At 38.5% G+C, this 19,124-nt stretch overlaps 1 protein-coding gene across 1 annotated transcript in view; it reads right to left on the reverse strand.

Moving 5' to 3' along the window:
- Positions 1-19,124, reverse strand: part of pkd1l2a (polycystic kidney disease 1 like 2a) — a 30,608-nt gene that overhangs the window by 8,551 nt on the left and 2,933 nt on the right. Inside the window, exons 2-26 of the mRNA XM_063012872.1 lie at positions 17,877-18,035; positions 17,595-17,783; positions 16,291-16,401; positions 15,128-15,275; positions 13,810-14,039; positions 12,798-13,205; positions 12,421-12,521; positions 12,203-12,344; positions 11,912-12,095; positions 10,379-10,487; positions 9,022-9,154; positions 8,681-8,941; positions 8,451-8,593; positions 7,053-7,235; positions 6,308-6,445; positions 6,073-6,228; positions 5,866-5,990; positions 5,298-5,418; positions 4,459-4,590; positions 3,632-3,854; positions 3,339-3,529; positions 3,023-3,253; positions 1,663-1,764; positions 1,409-1,587; positions 289-435 (exon numbers count right to left, since the gene is read on the reverse strand). Of these exons, the coding sequence (XP_062868942.1) occupies positions 289-435; positions 1,409-1,587; positions 1,663-1,764; positions 3,023-3,253; positions 3,339-3,529; positions 3,632-3,854; positions 4,459-4,590; positions 5,298-5,418; positions 5,866-5,990; positions 6,073-6,228; positions 6,308-6,445; positions 7,053-7,235; positions 8,451-8,593; positions 8,681-8,941; positions 9,022-9,154; positions 10,379-10,487; positions 11,912-12,095; positions 12,203-12,344; positions 12,421-12,521; positions 12,798-13,205; positions 13,810-14,039; positions 15,128-15,275; positions 16,291-16,401; positions 17,595-17,783; positions 17,877-18,035 (4,246 nt within the window). The remainder of the gene's footprint in view (positions 1-288; positions 436-1,408; positions 1,588-1,662; positions 1,765-3,022; positions 3,254-3,338; positions 3,530-3,631; positions 3,855-4,458; positions 4,591-5,297; positions 5,419-5,865; positions 5,991-6,072; positions 6,229-6,307; positions 6,446-7,052; positions 7,236-8,450; positions 8,594-8,680; positions 8,942-9,021; positions 9,155-10,378; positions 10,488-11,911; positions 12,096-12,202; positions 12,345-12,420; positions 12,522-12,797; positions 13,206-13,809; positions 14,040-15,127; positions 15,276-16,290; positions 16,402-17,594; positions 17,784-17,876; positions 18,036-19,124) is intronic.

The following is a 19,124-nucleotide window of genomic DNA, read 5'->3' on the forward strand; positions in this document are numbered from 1 at the left end:
TTTTCATTCATGCCAACAGCACCACTGAGACCCATACTTAGATCTAAGCGGTGGTTTGCTAGTGTAATAGACCACTGTTCAACCTAAACACCTCAGTCTTAACTTGACTTTCTTTACTGGCTATTTGCATGGAAGAAACAGCAAGAGACCCTCAACTATTGCCACCAAGTTGGAAGCGCAATCTAAAAATCCCCTTTACTGTAACTAAGGGGTCCATTACAAACCACAGAACCAAAGCACTGTGTGTTTATCAGGCTATTGCCAATTTAAACTGCTACCTTAACCTACCTAAACCGTTTCAAGTCCATTTCTGTTGCTGCATGGAACACTTTGTCCAGGGTGCACTCGCCCATATCGATGGCCAACCATGAACTACACAAGAAGTGCCACTTCTGTCCAGTCTCCAGGTCCTGCACCATCACTTTGTTAACATACCTGAGTAAAATATATTCAGATAGTCAAACCCCTTTTTCGAAATTGGAATAATATTTACTACAAACCTCAGTTCTGGAAAAGTTGAACGTTTGGTAAAATGCAAAGAAGAAAAACTTCTTGAACCTTTATTGAACTTTCCAGTGTTTTTACTGAAAAACTTGTGCTTTATAACTAATTTAGCTTGCCTGCAACACACTCAAAAAGTTGGCACAAAGACATGTTTCCCACTTATTAATTCCCTTAGTTTCCCTTTCTTATTTATTTATTTTAAATATTTTGTTTATGCACTTTCTCCCTTTTTTCTCCCGACTTTTTGCGCATCCAATTGCCCAATTCTGTCATGCTTCCTCTCCACTAATGCCGACCCCGGCTCTGATTTAGGAGAACAAAGCTAACCCACGCCCCCTTCGACACATGGGCAGCAGCCGTATGCCTTTTGTCACCCACACCAAACGAGATCAGCTCTGCAGACCAGCTCTGTTTACAGAGAGACACACCCTGATCAGAGGTCATAGTTGCATCAGTTGTGAGAGAGTCCCTATCCGGCTTAATACCCCACCCCTATATAAACAACAGGCCAATCGTTGTTCATGTGGCTACTCAGAGATCAGCTCAGGGGTGTATTCGAAATTTTAGCTCTGGTGTGCTAGCGTGTGTTTTTACTGCTGCGCCACCTGAGCGGCCATTTTCCTTTCATATTAATTACACTTTTATTTGTTTGTGAAATAAGAAAACTTTGCACTTTTTTCATGTTTTGAAATTGGATAGGAGGCAGATCTGGACTGCACAAAGTGGTCAGCCACAACTTATCTTTGCTTTAACAGACTGAGCCTTTGGTGGATCCTTTTTGTCAAACAAAAAATGAAAAGTCATTTCTTTGTACTTTTGTAATTTAAATAAAAGTTCAAGAAAGGTTCACAAATTTTATTTCCCAACTTTCCCGGAAACATCAGAACAATATCTCTTTTCTCACCAAGCTGGATGTTTTCCAGAATTATCATGCCATAATCTGATGCTCTGCAGCTCTCCGAGACAGAAAGGAGTGGTAAGGAGGAACATGTCCACCCCTCCCCTTTCAAATACTGGCTTTTCTGGGTCAGTCAGATGATGGGGCTCACTCTCCCCCTCCGTACCAAGTAGAGTAACTGTAACCTGTGGCAGTGATTATCAATATTTAATATCACTGAGTATTTGTAATTGAACTAATGTAGAGTTAGACACACTGACCTGAGAGGATGTGGAAGCCCCACGGCGATGCCCAGTGGTAATAGTCAGTAAGTATCGGTATTCGGCCAATGGGTCGTTGTCCTCTAGCATTGTGACTTTTACCTTTTAGAAAACATTACAACCAAGACATTGTATTTTAATATTAGTAAGAATCTGATAGTATTAACAACTGCATGAAAGTGTTTGCAAAGATTTTAATATCACTTAGATATCTTGATTAATTACCCATTAAATGTGATCTGGTTTTAATAAAGGTCATGACTAGGCACAGTCTGCTTAAACCAATAACACTATTACTAAAGACTGCAAGCCTTAGACCTTTAAAAGCACAGCAATAGATGGTATTACCACTCTCTAAATAATCTTCTGTATGTTGAAAACATTCATTACAGTTTGGTTACTATTCTTTGTGACTAGATGAGAGAAGTTTTCTGCTTTCTGGCAGGTCTAAGCATTATTATTTTTGTATGGAAAAGATCACTTAATAGCAATGCAAATATTCTATTCCAGCTGTGAGGTGTGGTGGAGGAAGCATCATAAAAGTCTAGTCAATAGGTTTAGGAAACATTTCTGTTAAAGGGGTATTTATTGGATACTTTCTGTGTGGAGTTTGCATGTTCTCCCCGTGACTGCATGGGTTCACTTCGGGTGCTCCAGTTTCCTCCCACAGTCCAAAGACATGTAAGTGAGGTAAATTGGACATACTAAATTGTCCATGACTGTGTTTGATATAACCTTGGGTGAACTGATGAATCTTGTGTAATGAGTAACTACCATTCCTGTCATGAATGTAATCATATAATATAATCAATAAGTGTGTAAAACATTATGTTAAAATCCTAATGAACAAACAAACAAAGGAAAATAACATGCCCATTTACATGTAAATACTTAATAAATTAATATAACTCTTGAGTTTACAATTTATTTGTCTTACACTATGTGGCCAAAGGTATGTGGATCCCTGATCATCATCTAGTTGGACATCCAATTTCAAAACCATGGGTATTACTATTAAGCCCCCACCCACTTTTTAGCTATACCAGCCTTCACTCTTTGAAACTTTGTGCCTATTTAATTAAAAGTCAGGCACCAACTTTGTACAAGTAGTAAGAAATTTTTGTTCCAATTCATTCACAAATTATTTAAAAGGAAACAGAACCAGAAAAGGCAGTGTCCCAAATTGTTACCTCAAAGTTAAAAGCATTTCATTAATTTTATAGAATTGATTTTATTCACCTGTTAGCAGTTGGTGTTGCTGAAACACCTGATCTCAATAATAAAAATGGGGGGTATACATATGTTTGGCCCTATAGTGTATATATTTTAAGATTTCTATTAATGTTGAATGCTTTAGGACCTTGGCGGTGTCCTGGATGTCCTTTTTCCGTGCCCACACCACTACCATAAGATAAACCAGGAAGATTGCACCAACAAAACACACCACCACGGGATTATTGACAAACGTGGCAAAAAGTTCAGCAGTGCGGGACACATCCACTAGGTTGGGCATGACGAAAAAAGAGCTCCCGAAAAACGTCAAGTGGGTGCAGAGGCACTGAGTTAACAGTGCTGTGGTGCGAGGCCCAACCTATAAGGACACAAATAAAGATTATAAATGAATTTGAGGTGCCATTCATTATATATTGGTAAATCGAACAAACTATTAAATTTACTCTGCAGCCATAGTCACTCCAGTTGTTTCCAGCCTCATCCCAGTACTTGCACTGAGCAGCAATCGAAGTGATGAACACAGAGGCATTTGTAGAGTTCACTCCTACCTCTACAATAGGCCTCACCAAAAGGTAGTAAACTCCTGTATCTATGGCCATATCTCTGGGGTCCAGAACCCATGTGTATCTCTCTTCTGTACCACACAAACACAACAGCATACATTATGTTTCTATGTTTACCATGTAATCTAAAATTGCTATGGTTACCTTGTTTGCAAAATCAGTTAGTCAATAACCTGCTGAGTTTCCTGGTTGAGGGAGCTGAATTGCAGCCTTGTAGTTGGTATTGTTTGGGAAGTGTTCAAAACCCAGTAGCAAATGTAAAGGTATCTCTTCGGAGGGATCCAGTTTCAAGACAAGAGAAATGTTAGGTGTGGTTACATTGATGACTAAGGTACTGTAGTTTCCTAGGTCTAAAAATGTGCTGTTTACTTCTGTTTCTGGTCTTGGTAGAAGAATCTGGGAATTAGAAGAGCAAAAAGTTAAATTAAAGTTAAATACATACTTTATTGCATCAAGCATCTTATCAAGAAACCGAAGTGAAGTTTGTACTATTTTTATTTTAAAAATTATGTTACATACACAGATCAGCCATAACATCATCTTTCTACACAGGCCAATGTTCTAAAACATATAAGCAAATCCAGAATAATTATTTTAACTTATTAAAAGAGGTAAAAGTTGTCTGGTAGGTCTAAAGATAAAACCCATAAAGTTGTTGTAGCCTGAACAGATCAAGCCATAAGACAATGTGTTTAATTTAGAGCAGTTTTGTATAGAAGACTGGGCTAAAATTCCTTCACAGCCGTCTGAAAGCCTGTAAAGAAAGCCTTTGATTGCAGTTATTGCTGCTAAGGGAGGTGCAACCAGTTAGTGGGTTAAGGGAACCATAGCTTTTATCAAACTGGATGATATCCTGTATTTCTCTTGTTAGTGGACCTGTTGTGTGACTGGCAATGTCTGTATTAGACAAATATGGGTAAGTTGTTTAGGCTCTTCTGGAAAGTTACGTAATATCACATAACAGCACTCTAGTTCCAAGCGAAACAATTAAAAATTGTACCTCAATCTCCTTTGTGAGGTTTGATACTGGAATAACAGATCCATTTTCTCTAGTGATCGAGAGAGACCCCACTGCTCCACTTATAGACTCGCCTTCCCGCCAAGAGAACGGATTGATGGCAAAACTTAGCATCTGTGACCAAATAGAAATACAGGAAGATGAATAACTTTATATACCTAGACTGTCCAAAAGTATGTGTACACCTGATCATGAGCTTGTGGAGCACACCAAGTGCATCAAACCAAGAAGACAAAAAAGTGTGTTTTTCACTTTGTTGCCAAACAAATCTGTTTTATATAATTAATTGTGTACACCTGTTGGTATGCTAAGGGATGTCCATGGACAGGTCATGAATGGCCAAACAATAAAGGGAAAGAGTGGACTTCCCCTCAATATGAAGAAGATATCATGACAACCAGAAAAACTACTAGTTTTGCCATTGTTGTGGATATATTTTGCCTGCTTGGATGAATTATTAATAGCAAAGGATCCAGCAGTCAGAAAATACAACACAGACTGACACAGGCAGAACAAGAATGAAGAAACTGAAAAAGAGGTAAAGAAATGGTGATAGTGGTGGTGTTATTTAAATGTCAAATTCTCCGGCCATAAATATAGGGCTAATTTGAGTGCAGCCAATAAAAAGTACATGGAGCAGTGGTCTCTTAACATGCATGTCCCTTTTAAGTATTAAAATCGTGACTGAATGTATGTTAGTATATGATAAATGAGTTTTTTGTAAAGGTTTCGGGAAATCTATTTATTGACAGTTACCACAATGTAAAGACAGAATTGACAAATGTTTTATAAGTAATTCATGTTGAATTAGTCCCTCATACCCGCACATCCACTGCCTCTTCAAAAGGAAGCACATCAGGACCCAAAGAGGGGAGCACAAAGCTCGCTGAGCTGCTGTAATTAACACTGAATGATTGTTCCTGAAGTTTCTCTGCTGACATTCTAAGGAAAAACACACAGACAGTAAAGCACATATAATAAATTCCAGAAATTAAAACACAGTTTTATGAGTGAATTTATGTATGTTGTGACATGACATGTCTTTCTGAAGCCTGCAGGACAATGTAGCATTCCTAATTCCTAACGTATTTGGGATTTATCAGCAATATAAGCAGCATGCAAAAGGCTGTACCTTTCTCTCATGATAACACCTACAACAAAACACTAACCCCAGATGCTGGTCTAAAAGCCTATGCCAAGATGTCATTGCAGAGGGATGAGTTGGTTGTAGTGATGTATCTGTATCTTGTAGGTGGTACAGTACCGTCTTTAAAGTGGGTATTTGATGTTGTAGAAATGCAAAGGATTTAAAATGCCCTAATTGGATAAGTGGTTAAGAAAAAGAGTGAGTGAATGAGTGAGTGTTTGGTTTTGTTTCCTGTGGCTTACCTGTTTACATACACACTGATCTCCTCAGTACTAACAATGATAGGCTCTTGATCTGCACTTGTTCCAGCCAGCAGAGCACTCTGTATGTTTTCTGCTGCATTTAGCAGGTTTTCCGAGATCGTTTCCTAAAGCAAAGATATAAATGTAAATGAATTATTATGTTTTTTGTTAGGCAGATTTGTCCAAATATGCTTCTGAAAATTATACCTGCATGTCAGAGCTGGCAGAAACTTTGAGGATGTTACTGGCAGCTTGAACGATGGGTGTAACCACCTGCCTAGTCGATGTTTTATCATCGCCCCCAGAGAAATTGAGAAAGACCAGGGATCTACTCAGGTTTGACAAAAGAGAACTGGCCTCCCACTGCAGCAGAGAAAGACATGTTAGAGTAAGTAGCTATAACAGTATCTCACATGGTCCTGAATACTGCTGAAATGGGTACCTGGGCTGTAGAGGTGAGTTCCTCACTCTGTGTAGTGATGCCCACTACAGCGTCAGCTGTCATTTGTACCTCTGTGGGGTTCCTGAGGGGGGCAGCATTCACAGCTGTTCCAAGGTCTGACAGCATGCGCTCTCGTAGCTTAGATAAAGACATGCGTATTTACTATGCATAAATCCAGATTATATAAACATACAGTTGAAGCCTGCTATAAATTAGAAGCTGCTGAATCACGGGTGACACTGTCTACAGCCAAGTGAGCTTTACAATGTGGCTTTACAAAGTCCTAGTTACTGATTTTTTCTTTGTCAATACAATCAGCAACATATTTGACTTTAGAGTTTTAGAGTTGCAGGGGCTTCTTTCTTGTATGGTAGCCTTCAAGGCTATGGTGATCTAAAGTTTGCCTGACAGTGTCACTCATGTCCCAGCAGCCTCTAAACTCATGGCTGATCAGTTGTTGGGTGATCTTGTTGTTGTCCCAGGTCAGCTTAGCTTCACTTCTGGTCTTTTACAGGCTAGGCTAAAGAAACAACCTGCCATTCATCACAACGTTTGTGAATATCCAGGAAAAGTCAAGGCTCAGGTTAAAATAAAAATCAGGGGATCTTCTCTGCTGATAATTATATTGGTGGGTAATTTTTCACCCTTAAAACAGCACAAGGATTAATCATGTTACTTTTATTGTCCTAGATGAAAATCTAACTACAGTTTATGAGCAAATAAGTTACTTGAATAACTTCTGTACCTTCTTTTTGGCAGTTTGCTCTTGGCTACCGGCTGAGTCCCCATTTAGTTTGTTAGAAACAGAGTGGTACATCTGTGCCAAAGCTGTTCTGGTCAGTTTCCCATGCTGCTGCAGCTGGTCAACCTGTTTAGACATGAGGGTTTCCAGGTCCTGCACTGTGCTTCCAACTTTAACATCATTTACCTAAATGTGACAAATTAAAGGACAAAACTAAATAATTGAAGAAACATCTATATGTGTTCAAAGAATTATATCATTATTGCAATCAAAATTCAGTCATGCTTTCTAGGCAAGCAAAAAAAACTTTAATTTGACTTAATCAAGGTGGCAACAAGGATAGATCAAAGTAACTAAGGGTTCATTATTGGCCACAAATCTTAGGAGTAACAATCACAGAGACTGCTCAACTTTCTAGTGGTTCATGTATTTCATGTCATGTGTTGTGTACACTGAGATGGACTCTCAGATGAAAGGGTCACTGCAAATCAAAACAAAGGGTCAATGAATGGTATGGAAGTTATTAAATTTGGAAGATTCTAGACCAACAAATGACAGCTATAAAAGCACTATTATCAGGAAACTGGTTAAAAGTAGGGCTGTCACACGATTAAAAATTTTAATCGAGATTAATCGCGATTAAAGAACAAAATTAATCGCGATTAATCTCGATTAAAAATTTTAATCGTGTGACAGCCCTAATATATATGTATTCATCTCAATTAATTGCAAACTAATAATTAAGCAAAATCTTAACAGTTATGCACATTGTTATTGCAAGAACGTGTTTACCAATAAAACATTCATAAAATATGATAAAATTATTAAATCTAAATTCATTGTAGAAAACACATTATCTGACAAAAGTGAGGATCTTTTCCTGTTCATGACCCTGACACTGAAAACAGGTGCACCAACCATAATGTTTTGATCTAATATAAGGCATCAATAAAGCATCAAAACACAGATATGATTATTTCATAGATCTATTAAGAAAACCCTTTAATACTGTGTTTGTGCAGAAAGAATACTGGGAAATACTGTTCTAAATGACCGTTTAAACACCTATAAATACCTGAAACAGTCAAGTTAGCAGACATTATCTATAAGTAATTGACTGTAGCTATATAAAAAAAGTGTTAATCAAAACAGTTGATTAATTAACGCGATTAACAACAGCCCTAGTTAAAATATTTGTAAAAAGTAGGTCTTTATCACAGTTCCAGTAGATCCCTTCAGTACAGTTCCACAGAAATCTATGCCATGGCTGTTCTGGTGACTTAAGGTAACCCAACACCTTACTAAGAGACTTTTTGCTTTCTTCATTTTAGTTTGCCACCCAGCTGTATGTATCCCTAATGTCCAACAGTTTTCCATACTGTGCTATAAATGTGTGCAGACCTGGACAGATATTGTAGTGTTTATTTTCAGTCCTTCTTCATTCTCAACTGTGACTACTATAACCAGGTTGTAGTTACTGCCAACTCCGAGAGGGAGGAATAATGACTCCACAGACGGCTTGTGGCCGCAGTTCAAGTAATCACCTACAGTGAAAAACAAAACAACAATCTGTAAAGTATCCATCATTCAGATGAACGGTGAAAATGCCATATGCATTGAAGGTTCCATACCGGTGGATGTTCTGAAGCAGTATGTGCAAATTCTAGCTTTGCAAAACAATGAAGTTATAGTGCATGTGATGTTGAAAGGTGTGAGAATATCTCCCACCCTGGGAATAATGTCACAGGATGGTGGATTGATTGTTGTTAATGAGGCTTCAGTCTGGTTCTGGGTTGTAAGAGTCACGCTGGTCGCTGAAGATTGAGAGTCAATTGAGGTACTGAAGATTGGAACACTAAATTCAGTAGATCCAGATAAGCCATCTTTCACACCTAGAACACAAAACTGAATTAATACAGGCATCATAAGCAAAGCATATGATATTTCTTGAAATAATAATCATGATACCCACCATAAGCCACAACATGTATGTTTTTTTGTGCATTGACCAGAGTTGTACTTTCAATTGTAAGAGTGTCAACTCCTTCCTTCTGCTTTATTAAAGGCTTCTGTCCACTATTAGAATAGCAGGAACTTAAAACACTCTAAAAAACAACAATATAAGCGTTATATTAAATAACTGAATATGATCATGATAATGCAAACAATAGTTAACCACATGTTTTCGTTAAACCCATGTCTAACAGGTTTAGTGGAAACAGTTTAAGAAAGGCCCCTTGCTTGTCCAGCATGACTGTGCCACTGTGCTCAATGTAAGTCAAGTCAAATTTATTTGTATAACGCTTTTTACAATGGACATACTGACATTGTCTCAAAGCAACATTACAGAATCCAGGACCGACAGACCAAAAACCACTGTTAAGCAAGCCGAGGGTGACAGTGGCAAGGAAAAACTTCCTTAAAATTAAAGGAAGAAACCTTGAGAGGAACCATACTTAGCAGGGACCTCCATCCTCGTTGGGTGGCCTGGAGAATAATTTGAATTAATAGGATTTACACAAATCATACATACACAAAATTAAATTGAACTAAAAGTTCTAACTATCAAATAAATAAATTAATTAATTAAATTTGAGAGTTTGATGAGTTTAATGTGGTGGTACTTCATTGGCCTGAACAGAGGCCTGACCTAAACCCCATTAATCTATCATATATCTTTTGGGTGAATTGGGATGTCAAGTTTTGAGCCAAGCCGGGGCACTGTAGTGGTGTAGTGGTCTAACACGCTAGCTCACCACTGGTGAGAGCTTGAGCTCCTGAGATCAGTGCTATCAAACTGGTCAAGTTGTGCCTGAGAAAGAAAATCTCAATGAGGTCCCCTCTTGCCGCTGCAAAAGCAGATACTGCTGTCTGGTCATGGCATCTACATCAGTAAAAGGAATTGTACATGATTCATAGCCTGACTCTCTGTGCGGCCCACTGCTGGCAGGTGAAAAGAAGCTCTTGGCCTGTTAAATGGGGCATGTGAATGTCTGCAGCTCACCTTGGCCAGGGGGTGATGTAAATGGCAAAAGAATTGCAAGCAGAAATTTTGAGGAAAATTGGGGAAATGGCAGGCATAATAAGTTGAGCCAATGCCTTCTTTTTGACTTCACGAATGATCTTTTCATTGAATGCAAATGCTTATCACAGACACGCTATAAAATATTGTGGAACGCCTTTTCCAGAAGAGTGGAGGCTGATAAAGGTGAAAACAGGGAGGCTGGGGAGCTCATATTAATGACCATGGTTTTGGAATGGGATGTTCAATAGGTTAATGTACTTGTAGATTTTCCTGTTGTTATTGTACCATATTCAAAAGTACTTACAGAAACAGGTGTCATGTCTTCAAGATACCAAACCATTTGCTGACAGCCTTCACACTGTAATGTCAACTTAACATCAACACTAACATTCACTGGGTTGCAGTTGGAACAACTGAAAGAAAACACAGAATTACAATTGTTTGAAAACCTTTAGAATAACCAGGATTTATGCAATAACTTCTCTACATATGGACTGATATTCATTTAAGGCACGTATTAACAACTGAATGCTTTGTTTTTCTTTATTTAGCTTTATCAGTCCAGGTTGGATAGGTTGTTCAGACCCTTGTACTTAATAACTTTAGTACCTGTTTTATTAATGATAATGTCTGTACCTGTTGGTCAAAGTTAAACAGGATTTCTTGCATAAAAAAGTCATCTTGTGATCATACCACAGTATCTCAGTTGGTTTAAGCTTTGTACTTTGGCTTGGGCATTCCAAAACTTTTTATTTGATTTGATTTGATTTTTGTAAAATAAAGAATATTGGTGGTTTTGTAGTTTAGCTGCTTTGGGGTCACACTTTATTAGCACAGTTTTGTTATTCTGACTGATCACTTCTATTTTTATGAATGTTGCTTCCTCCCAGAGCACAGGGCATAAGAGGTTTCTTAACATTTATTTAATTAAGTCTAATGATTGTCAGCTACTGAAAACTAAATTTCGATGCTTTCTCCACCATGCTTCACTGTTGGAATGAGGATTTGTGTTTGGTGTAAACCCCCTGTTTACCCCATGACACAAAGTTGATGTTTTATCTCATTTGAAACAAAGACATAGCAAAATACAACCCCAAATCAGAAAAAGTGGGGACAGCATGGAAAATGCAAGTAATAAAAAAAACACAGAGTTTCTTACATTTACTTTGACAGTTATTTCATTGCAGACAGGATGAACCTGAGATATTTTATTTTTTATCTGCTCAACTTCATTTCATTTATTAATAAACATCCATTCCTGCATTTAAGCTTGCACCCTTGGCCTTCATGCAGTGAAATTCCTCCCGATTTCTTGAATCGTGTAGTGATATTCTGCACTGTGGAGGGAGAAATATGCAAATCCCTTCCAATTTTTTTGAGGTACATTGTTTTGACACATTTCAATAATTTTCTCACGCATTTGTTGGCAGACTGGAGATCCTCTGGCCATCTTTGCTCAACAAAGCCTTTCCTGGATGCTGCTTTTGTACCAAACAATGATTACAATCACCTGTTTGTAATCACATCATTATTTAGCTTTTTCACCTCATTACTAACCCTAAATTGCCCCAATCCCTACTTTGTTTGGAATGTGTTGCACGCCTGAAATGCAGGAATGGAAGTTTATTAACAAATGAAATTAAGTTGATCAGACAAAACATGAAATATCTCAGGTTCATCCTGTCTGCAATCAAATAAAAGTCAAAGTAAATGTAAGAAACACTGCAGTTTTATTTTATTTGCATTTTCCATACTGTCCCAATTTTTTCTGATTTGGGGTTGTATAATAAAATATTAAAGTTTAAACTGGAACCTGGATGAGATAGAATGGACTTACGTAATGACAGGATTGAAATCCCTCCCTGGAGTGACAGAGACGCATCTGACCGCTGACTGTGACTGCCCCATTGTGTTAGTCGCAGTCACAGAGAAAACTGAAAAACTATAGGGTGGTGGGAGACAATCGGCACTTATTTGATGGGTTTCAGTCTGAGTACTGACATTACAGGAACATGATCCACCTATATTAAAATAAAATCAGTAAGGGATTTTAATACAGTTGTTCTCTTCTCTCAGTTTACATACATGAATATGAAACTTTGAATTTGTACAAATTGAAAGCACTTACTGCAGTTCCATGCAAATGTATAAAGAGTCGTATTTCCATCAAGGCCATTAATGCCCAGCATTATATTACTTGTACCAATGACTGGGTTCTCTGGGTTTGAGGTAATCACCAGGCTGTTTGGTACTGTCAAATTTTTTTCTGTCTGGAAAAAAAAGACTGATGTAAAACATCTGCCGTTTTAATGATATATGAAAGCATGATCTACTGGTTTTACATACTGAATTTTCTGTGTCAACCTGGCAATCTACCGTTGTGGTTCCAGCATCCACTTCCATTGATGAAAACAAGTTTGTTGCCCTGACTTTTACCCTCAATGTACCTGCAAAATCAAATTGCTTTAATTAATTGGATGTTTTTTTGAGTCACTACCTATCTCACTGTGTGAGTTCTGCAGATTGCAAGCTTTGTGTGTGCTAGAAATTGAGTTAAATAGCATACTTTAAAGTTTAAAGCCCTAAATGTTAATCTGCATAAATGATGCTTTTGAACTTGCAGTCCAAAGCAGTACATTTTGTGTCACTCATGTCATGCACTGGTAGTAGGTAAAAGAACCTAGCAAAAGTGAACTAAACAACAATGAAAAAACATTTGTCACCTTCTATATTGTTGGAAATTTTGAAGACCTGTAAACTGCCATTTAGCATCTGGTGGGTCTCAGAGAAGTTTGTGTTTGTCCCAGATATCAGAAAGAGCAGCTCCACTGGAGCACCTTGCCCCAGAGAAACATTAACATTTAGATCTGAACCGGAGCAAGAGTCCTGTTCTGGTGCCACAAAGACCTGCAGACCCTGCACTGGCTCTACCAAGCAAAGTTCTAAAGGAGCAGACACATCTGGATCTGTCACTAAATTGGAAGCCTTGAGGATGAGTTGATGGCATCCTGAGCCCAGGATATTTAGAACTTCTAAAGACAAGGTGATGTTGTGTGGAATTTTTCCTTCGAGTGAAGATGAGCGGGCGAGTTCTGTGTCACCATGCTGGATTCTGTAGGTGACGTTAGTACCTAAGAATAGAAAGAAAAGTTAGAAAGTCGTGTTGGATTTTGTTCTGGATTGTTTTAAACTCAGTGGTTAAAGCACTAGACTTGTGATCAGAGGTTTACTGGTTCAGTCCCCACCACTGCCTGGTTGCCTCTGTTGGGTAAGGCCATTAACCCTCAATTGCTTGCATGGTTTTTGTTCCCCACTCTAAATTGCTTTGGATAAATACGCCTGCTAAATGTACATTTATGGCATTTATGTGTGTCATTGTTCACAGATGAGCTCCTTACAAAAATCTAAAATCACCACTAGCTGTAGTGGTGTGAATACACTAACATTGGTCTCTGGAGCAGTGGAAATCTACTCTCTGGAGTAATTATTTATGTTTCACTATCTACTACTGTGCAGGCCAATGGGTTTCTTACTAAACATAATAAGAACACAATCAAACTAGAACAGAAACTGTAGCCATTGAAAGCATACAATTTATTTGTGGTTTTATACATCCGTTAGCAATAGATTTGGCTAAACTTAATAATTAGGCGGGGTGAACACATACTTCTAACCATATAGTGTATGTGTTTGTACAAATATTGTCAATATTCAAGACTAAGTGAGATGTATTACCAGCATTTAGCTGCACTTGGATTTTCATGGCATGGTGGTACAGGCCTTTGCAGTTTCTACTGTCCGTTGAGTGGTTTGAGCTGTGGCATATTATTATGCCAAATTGTACAAGGGGTTCTTGGATGGCGATGGTTTTCTGAGCTGTTACATGCCATTCACTGGTGCTGCACTCCACTGTAATAGTGTAGTCTCCAGTATGTTGGTAGGTGTGCACTACTTTGCTCTGTAACCTGAAAAAAAGTGGTACTTTATCTTTTATTTGTACTTAGTTACAATAACCCTTTTTCATCAAAGTTACAATTAGGCAAGCTTATTTCAGTTGTACTAAGTAGTACAAGTCACTAGGTAACTTATACAACCTTTATTATATTAAAATTTACATGTATTGATTTTTAATATTTTTATAATATATGATTTATTACTGTATTCATACTGTGTGAACATCCCACTAGGTAACTATTACAACCTTTATTATATTACATTTTACATGTCTTGATATCTTGTCATTTCTTTTTATGGTTTATTATTTCTGACCTCATACTCTAGGACTTTTATTCTCCTGTGCACCTTGCTGGCTGCACTACAACCTCAATGGCCAAGGACCACCAGGGGCTAGTATACACCTTCCCTGACATGTGTGAAGCAGCCGGCTACAGCTATGCACAGGTCAGTTATAGAGCCAGTACCTTAATCAGAAATAAGGATTCACTGAAGCAGCAAAGGTAATACTCCATCTGCCCCTCAGTCCTATTCTCAGACAAGGCCAGTTAGGTCTGTTGAGAACTCCACGCAGATTTTATGGAAAATGAACCTGTTTGAGCTTTGAGCTACTTTGTGGGATCTTTTAAAAAAATACTGAATTCAAAAACATTTAGCCAACAGCTTAGATGATCGGTGATGTAGAAAGTTCTGTAATATCATTTACCTTTGTGCCATGGCCTCCTAATTCCCTGTCAATGATTAAGATATACTAAAGATATACTAAAGATATACCAAAGCTGGTGACCTAGTTTTTTTTTGCCTATATTAATAGAGCTAGTTTAACTGCACCAATTAAAATTGTGAATGTGTATTTATGCCTACATTATATTAGTAAACTACATTAAAAAGGGTACTACAAATAAACCTTATCATTACATTTTCCTTAAATGTTAAATGTGTTGACAGCTGGTATTTAATTCCAGGATTTCAACACTTTATGCAACTATGATGAATAATGGTCAATTTGTGCATCAGGGACACTTTAAAACTAACAATGTAGTATGCATATATCTAACCAACTTGATTATGGTGTGAAAGAGTTACAAATTTTATTTACTCTTTAGGACTGTAGGGGTCAATAATGTGCCCATCACCAGTGGTCAACAGACATGTGAGGTTGCCTTGGAAAGGGTGAAGCAGCCACTTTACAGTTAAAGTGACGTTACTGGAGACAGCGGCCACCTTGTTCATCAGTAGGTGAAGACCTGTTCAGTAAAATATGAAGTGTTCTAAAATTATCAGAATGAATTGTAAATAAAAAATGTTAGCTTTACTCTAAATGAAATCGGGCTCTATGTAATATATATTTTTTCACCCCGCCCCCTAACAGACACAGTGTCCAATCAGTGTCTGCTGCAGGCACTGCCAATTATGCCCACTAGATGGCGCCCAGCCGACCGGTGGCAACGCCGAGTTTCGAACTGAGGAGTTCAGAATAGATAGATAGATGGGGAAAGTGTGCTGCTTGTAACAGCAGTTCCTGAGTTCTGAGGGTTAGTATCCTGGGCTGGGCTAACAAATACAGAAGGCATGGCATTGCATGAACCTAGGCATCAGAGGGACACATCAGTGCACCCTTAGTGCTGGTCCCAAGTCCGGATAAATAGAATAGTTGGTCAGGAAGGGCATCAGGTGTGAAAACTGTGCCAAATAAAATGTTGCAACATTTGCAATAAAAACAATAACTGCATAACTGCAACTATTAGTATCATTGTTTTCCAAACTAGTAAAAAGTGTAATTAACAGGAAAGGTTTTAGAACACAGTGGTAAATATGCTATTGTGTTATGTGTGTTGCTTTACAGAGCTTCTTTAATTACAGATTAATTTATTGGATTTTACAAAATGTGCCAACTTTAGTAAATGGGGTGTAAATGGGGTTTGTACTTTGACACATACATTCACTTTAAAATGAAAACAACATGCCTAAAACTGGAGCAATAACCTTTACTCTCAGATCTTCTTTCAGCCAACTATACTACAAAATGGATTATGCAACTGTGTGAAGTCATGCATTTAGTCACGTCAACCAGATATATAACTGTGCTGATTAAAGGTCTGTCTGATTCAATGCCAGAGCCAAGATAAAGCTGCACTAAATAGCACTGAGGTGTTCTTGTACATACAATATGTTTTATCAAAACACTGTGTAATAGTTATAGTATATTTTATTGGTGCATATTTTTTACTGCAAGACTGATAAATGAGGAATGTGTCTGACCATCTTTGCAGTGATACTCCACTGATAAGTAGCTTCCCAGTCCTGCGCAAGGCTCGCCGAAGGATGCAACATCAATGACAGCCTGGCATACCTGCAGCCCGTGGCATTGCGCTAAAAGAGAAAGATATAGTACATAATCATACAAGTATAGTTAACTACATACAGAACATTTGTTTGGAACATGTCTTTTATGGCAGTGATTAACTAATGAGTAGATTTTTAAATTTTTGTTGGTGTTGTAAAGCTGTTGATTACTTTAATGGGTGCCATAAAAACAAGCCATGTCCATTATTAAGTCATTTGGTCACAGTAAAAGAATGTCGGACACTGTTAAAATATATTATTGTTCTCTTTATAATAATGCATTGTGTGTGAAAATAATAGTATTGAACCAAGGCATTAAAATCATTTAACCACTACGATTATTTGTGTTTCAATAAAAGTCATGTAAGCACTGGATTGTGTTGATGCCCTTTTTTCCACCTAATGGAAGTCCAATGGAATGGAAGATACATTTTCGATTTTGAGTTCAAACATAATCTATAAATCTACACTGTTAATCTACACTAAGCCAGTATAAGTTGAATTGCGACAGGTCCGGAGTGAGATATAGCCTTGATAGGTCACCTGTTCACTATAGGACACCACACATTTACTTACTCCCACCTAGGGTCAATTTACTTTACTTTGTTTGACATTTTCCCCCAATTTTTCCTCCTAATCTAGTGGTTTCCAATATTTAGATTGTATTTTGATTCCTCTCAACTGCATTGTTTCACACCTCTGGCATCCCTCCAGCATCCAACCCAATGGATGAGCCAATCATTGTCCGCGTAGGTTCCCAGCCTGCCGGTAGCAGAGCTGAAATTTGAATTCGTGAGTCCGAGAAGTCAGCTCTAGTGTGCTAGTTTGTTTTTTCACCTGCACAAGGCAAGTTCATCTGGCGCACAATGTCACATATGGAGAGTTGCACCCCGATCCATGTTATCCCCCATTTCTGTGAAGCCAGCAGAGGCCGTAATTGCATCATTTTTTAGGAATACCCTCAGTTATGGCATCTAACCCCACAGATGAGCCAATAATTGTCTGTGTAGACGCCCAGCCTGTTGGTAGCAGGGCTGAGATTCGAACTCGTGAGTGTGTTTTACCGCTGTGCCACCTGAGGCCCACCTAGGGTAAATTTAGAGTAGCCAGTCTATCTACTGTTATTTTTTGAAAGGTCGGAGGAAACGAGTGAAATTTTCAACTGACCTGTATAAGATGCAACTGTAAATGACAGTGCACTATTATGGTTCTATACATACCTGAAATCAACTCCATTGCATCCACCCATCTGCACTCCTCCTGTGAAGACGTTTGCGTTACAGAGCGGTCAGCAGTGCAGTAATGTAGCGTCTTTCTGCCATAAAAACTGTCATCAATTACTATCACTTGCCCAGAGCCACACTGCAGCGTAGCATTTTGGTCCCCACAGGTTAGAGAGCGTCCTGACTCTAAGACAAATTAAAATGGTGAACATTTTAAGGAAGTAGGACTTTTTGGGCTTGCATGTAAAGAATGAAAAAAAAAAAAAAAAAAAGACTTACCAAACTCGCAGATAAAGTTGAACTCCTGACTACAGTTTTTGCTTGTTTCCCATTGAAATTTGGAGTTATTTGAGATGTAACCACAGGCTGCACCGAGCACTGGCTCACTGAACCAGTTGGAGTAACTTACATCAGATCCATCCAGCCATGACAAAAGACCTGACAATGTAAGGGTCAAGAAAGATACATGATTACAGATTATAACTGCAGATGTTTAAAACAATCATAATTTGTTCAACTGAGCTCAAGTGACACCTGCTTAATAATATTATTTGCACATCCTGCCATTCTGCACTTTACTCTACATTCTATATCTTTAATCACAGCTATGGTCCATTCACCATGTCAGTTGTTTGTTTTGGGGTTGCTTACCAAGCATACATCCCAGTGCTGGAAAGCTGTCCCTCGGTCACAAGTCATGGGTTATAAAGCAGGGTAATGACCCAAAACACACATTTAAAAGCACCTAAGAAAAAATAAAAATCATTGGCCAACATTGAAGTTGGCACCCCTCAAATTTGAGATAGCTGAAATGGTATGCTAAATCACTGTGGGTCAGAGAAGAGCAGGAATCACACATATTCACTGATCAGCCATAACATTAAAACCACCTCCTTGTTTCTACACTCACTGTTCATTTTATCAGCTCCACTTACCCTATAGGAGCACTTTGTAGTTCTACAATTACTGACTGTAGTCCATCTGTTTCTCTGCATACCTTTTTAGCCTGCTTTCATGCTGTTCTTCAATGGTCAGGACCCCCACAGGACCACCACAGAGCAGGTATTATTTAGGTGGTGGATCATTCTCAGCACTGCAGTGACACTGACATGGTGCTGGTGTGTTAGTGTGTGTTGTGTTGGTATGAGTGGATCAGACACAGCAGCGCTGCTGGAGTTTTTAAATACCGTGTCCACTCACTGTCCACTCTATTAGACACTCCTGCCTAGTTGGTCCACCTGTAGACGTAAAGTCAGAGACGATTGCTCGTCTATTGCTTCTGTTTGAGTTGGTAATCTGCTAGACCTTCATCAGTGGTCACAGGACTGTTGGCTGGATATATTTTTGGTTGGTGTACTACTCTCAATCTAGCAGTGACAGTAAGGTGTTTAAAAACTCCATCAGCGCTGCTGTGTCTGATCCACTCATACCAGCACAACACACACTAACCCACCACCACCATGTCAGTGTCACTGCAGTGCTGAGAATGACCCACCACCCAAATAATACCTGCTCTGTAGTGGTCCT

Source organism: Trichomycterus rosablanca, chromosome 17 (assembly GCF_030014385.1).
Source record: "Trichomycterus rosablanca isolate fTriRos1 chromosome 17, fTriRos1.hap1, whole genome shotgun sequence".
Taxonomy (NCBI): Eukaryota; Metazoa; Chordata; class Actinopteri; order Siluriformes; family Trichomycteridae; genus Trichomycterus; species Trichomycterus rosablanca.